At 28.1% G+C, this 4,668-nt stretch overlaps 1 protein-coding gene across 1 annotated transcript in view; it reads left to right on the plus strand.

Annotated features, from left to right (window-relative positions):
* The window catches only part of LOC125851220 (calmodulin-binding protein 60 B-like), a 4,726-nt gene extending 3,343 nt beyond the window's left edge, over positions 1-1,383 (plus strand). Inside the window, exon 9 of the mRNA XM_049530996.1 lies at positions 544-1,383. Within this exon, the coding sequence (XP_049386953.1) occupies positions 544-971 (428 nt within the window). The 3' untranslated portion in view covers positions 972-1,383. The remainder of the gene's footprint in view (positions 1-543) is intronic.
* Positions 1,384-4,668: the final 3,285 nt, after the last annotated feature.

The raw sequence follows: 4,668 nt of genomic DNA on the forward strand, positions 1-4,668 counted from the left end.
GGGGGGGGGGGGCGGTATGGCAAGAGTATGCTTTTAACCAAGCATTTTGATACATCTGATTGTGCATAACTTAGTTGTGTTCTTGAAAATATTTTCACTTCTTAGGAGCTAATATTGAACTTCTTTTAGTGTCTAAACCATCTAAATAGTACTCCCTCTGATTCAATTTGATTATCTAGTTTTGACTTGACACGAAGTTCAAGAAAGTAAAGAAGACTTTTAGATCTTGTGATATTAAATTAAAAATATGTTGAATGTACCAAAATGTCCTTTAATCTTGTGGTCTTAAACATACCACGTGGAAAGTTGAAATTAAAGAGTTGCCACAAAAGTAAAGAGACATTTTTTTTTAAACAGACTAAGAAGAGAAGTAAAGACAACAAATTGAAACGGAAGCAAGTATAACTTAAAGACCTGCATTTACTTACCCTCCCATTCCAGGTGGTAGTTCCTTTTGGAAGGGCTCTTTGGACCAATTTTTTTTTGTTATTCCTCTTTTTTGCCTGAGAAATGATTTTATGACTATAAAAATGTGTTCTGCAGGTCAAGTGGAGTTCCAGAGCAACTCTGATCATGCCACAATTTCATCACCGCTAGCCTACACAGCTCGACAGGATAGTCCAACTGCAGTGTCCATGCCTGAAAGCTTTCATGGAATGCAAGCATTTAATCCGACCTTGGCAAACAGTTTCTTGCTTGGTGATCCCTGCTCCAGTATCTACCCTGGTGATTATGATTGGGGTTCCAATGGTTCATTTGATTCACTAGGGATGACCGATTATCTACCTCCCAACAACAATTATCAGTTTGAGACACCAGTGTGGCAAGGGAATGGATTGTTAGCGAGTTCAAGTGTTCAGCCGGTGTCACCTAATATTGGCATTCACATCACAAGACGTGGAAATCCTAGAGCCATTTGGTGCACAATCCGTGCTGTCCTGAAATGGAAAACATTGGTTAAGCGAAAGTAGCTATTTGAAGGTGGAAAGGCTTTTACAAGTAGATATCTGAAGTTTGTTCGAGATATAACCAGGAAACTTCACCTCCATCTCTCAGCCTATTCTTTGAACTCTTGGAGGTATTTTGAAACATAAATATATTTATATGTCCATTACATATAGCATCCATCGTATATATGTGAGTAAATTGTACATATAGTAAGGTTTTTGTCAGGATGAAGGTGCATGTAGGATAAATTTTCTTGCAGAAACAGTAGCAAGATATCAAATGTTATGCTACCGCAAATGCCATCGTCCTTGGAGGAGTTTAGTGCTACCTCTTTACTAATAGTACTAGTAGTTATCTTGTGTGTTTTCTGCATCAGATGTAATAAATGGTGCTTGAACAGGAAGTAATATTATTACCTTAATTATTAGTTTATAATAATGAGATGCTATGTCAATTGTTGTCAGCTGTATCCTTGGAACTCGTCTGGCCCCATTGTACATATTCTGTCAGTACACTTCGTGGTATATAAACATATAGCTGTACATTACCTAATTGTTGGGAATCTTAGTAACTCGGTTGGCTGACTATTTGAACTTTCATCTTATAGGTGAAAGTTCAATTCCTCATCTTGTAATCCGTTTCCCCTTCCCTTACCCCCCAATTTTATATTTTTAAAAAGTGTTTATATAATATTAGTGTTGGACATAAACCTTTTGAGTTTGGAGTCACATGCGGGCATTTTCAACCTTACCCTCTATTTACTTTTCAAAATAGAGTTTTCTATTTTTTCAGACAATTAACTTCAATCCAATTCTCTATTTTTGTCTCTAAAAAATAATTTTTTTTTCTCTTCAATATTATATTACTATTTCTATCTTATTCTTACTTTTTTATTTCATTAGATCAAAATATAGAGAATAAAAAGTAAAATAGAAGTGAATTGGAGATGGGGCTCAAGAGTCAAGTGACAATACTATCACAAACTTTCACTTAATGCCACATATGTCCTATCTTTTACACTATGAGCCCCTCGAGGTATTTTTGTAAACTTTCCAACAACCACATAATATTATTGGCCAAAATAATATCTTACGGTAGCTTTTCATATAAAATTTGAGAAAAACTAAATGGCACGACACTTTTTTGGCGCGATCTGGCATGATACTGCAAAATGACAGAAATAGCCTTTTAGCTTTTGGCTCCAAAACCACCTAAATTTCCCTCCAAAAAAAAGAAAATGACCTTTATCATTTTTTTTATTTACTTTACTCATTTTATTTCATTTACTTGACTCTTTCAATATCTTTACTTTCTTTTTTACTTAATTCATTTTATCTCTCATTCTATAAAATGTTTCTTAATTTTTTTATGTTTGGTTGGCTTAAATATTTTAGAAAATATTTCTCAAATAAACTTATTTTTCTCAAATAATAATTTTTTCCTTACCTCACTCCGTAGCCCGACCCTCCCCATTCAAAAAAACAAAATTTTTAAAATTTTCTCTTTTTTTAAAAAAATCAATTTATTTTGTTACTACACCCAAACTAGCCCCTCTCCCAACAAAAAAAAAATAACAACTTAAAAATTTATTTTTGAAAAACAGTTCAAAGTTAGATTTTTTCGATTGTTTTACCCTGCTTAACTCCTGACTGTCCACCCCCGCTTTCCACAAAAAAAAAATTAAAATTTGTTTTTGAAAAAAATAATTAAATTTTCATTTTTTTAGTCCACACTTTCCCCAACCACCTACCACCACCNCCCCCCCCCCCCCAAAAAAAAAAAATTGAAAATTTGTATTTAAAAAAAAATCATTTTATTCTTTTATATATATATATATATATTGAAACTATTCGTGCTTCGCGCGGTTATAATGAAAATTAATAAATTAATTTATTTTATCATTGATAAAAAATAATTCTATGAATTGCTAATATTTAATTATAATGAAGTAGTATGGAATATTTATATTCAAGCTAGTGAAATAAAAGACAATGTAAATTTTTGCCTTCAAAATATGATATGTTTTTTCAATATGCTAAATAGACTTTATATGCATATGGTAGAACAAACAATTTAGAGGTCATATTTTGAAACAACAATCTATGTATTAAGTTGAAAACAATACATTTTTTTGTTTAAAGCTTATCTATCTTTTGAGTACTCGATCATTTATGATAACATCAATTTTGCTATTATTTTTTTAAAACTTCCACGTTACGTCTTTTTCATCACATTTGTTTACGATTTATATATTAAAGAAATATTTTTAAAATTATAACAATGAAACAAATAGGAGTTATCAATAATATTTAAGAGTAGAAGTTATAAAGAAGATAAGAGACATGAGTTATCATAAATTTAATATATAATATTATTATGACATTAAGTACATTAATCGTTGTGCATTGATTTTATTTGTAAAAATAAATAAATGACTGAAAATATAGTGGGTAAAAATCACAAAAATAAGAAAAAGGATAAATAAATTTATTGCATAAAAGACGTGTCATGTTACAATCTCATCAAAGACCACAATTAAATAATATATAGGCATAGATTTTTATAATTATGTAGCTAAGACATAAAAAATAATAATCTACATTATTATATTCACAAAGTAATAAAAAATGAAAAGAAAACTTCTAAATACATTTCAAGAAAAAAAAGAATAGCGACAAAAACAAATTGTTACATATGCATAAGAATAAACAATGATGTCATGTAATAATTTATTTCATCATATAACTTATTCTCATAATTCTTTTGATTGAAATAAGATAGTTATATTAATTATGTTAAACAATAAAAAGTAGAATCATATAGGACTAAATGAGTAATGTTGTCAATATGTGTACTTAAGTTACTATAAATTACAAGTCAAAGTAAAAAAAAATCTCTAGTAAAAGTAATTCCTAACTATGCTTCAAAAAATATTCTTCTAAGTCTTCCTTCAAGAAAACATACAATAAATAAATAAATAAAGGAGAAAGTAATACAATACAAGAATCACTTTTACAATTTTCATTATCAAATAAATATGAATTCAATAAATCAATTCAAGATAAATTATTTAATTATAATAATATAAAACACAAAAAATATAAATAATTGTTAATATGGTACTGTTTTATGTATGGTATTTATGATATTTATAATTCCATCATGTCAAATAAAAAAATTTATATTAAAAAAGGAAAAATAATTTAAACTATACTCAAAAGTTATGAAATTATCAAGACTAAAATTAAAGGGTATGAGTTATGAGTAGTTATTATTTATAAATATATTAAATTATAAAAACTTAAATATTAGAAGTTATATTTGTCATTTTATAATAAGAAAAAGGGCACAAAGAAATTCTCGACGAAAAAAATGTCAAATAACTTGAGTATAAATTTAACTACCTTATACAAGCTCTTAATAACAACAATTGCATGAATAATGTAAAAATCAAGCTAAAAAGATATCAAGAAAATATATAATAAATAAATAAATAAAGGAGAAAGTAATACAATACAAGCATCACTTCTACAACTTTCATTATAAAAAAAAAATATGAATTCAATAAATCGATTCATCAATTCATAATTCTTCGAACCCTTATCGTTATCGATATTCATTCACAAGCCGGTCTGCATTGAAGAATTTTATTCTTCAAGATTAATATATATATATATATATATATATATATATATATATATATATATATATAAAAACAAT

Source organism: Solanum stenotomum, chromosome 1 (assembly GCF_019186545.1).
Source record: "Solanum stenotomum isolate F172 chromosome 1, ASM1918654v1, whole genome shotgun sequence".
Taxonomy (NCBI): domain Eukaryota; kingdom Viridiplantae; phylum Streptophyta; class Magnoliopsida; order Solanales; family Solanaceae; genus Solanum; species Solanum stenotomum.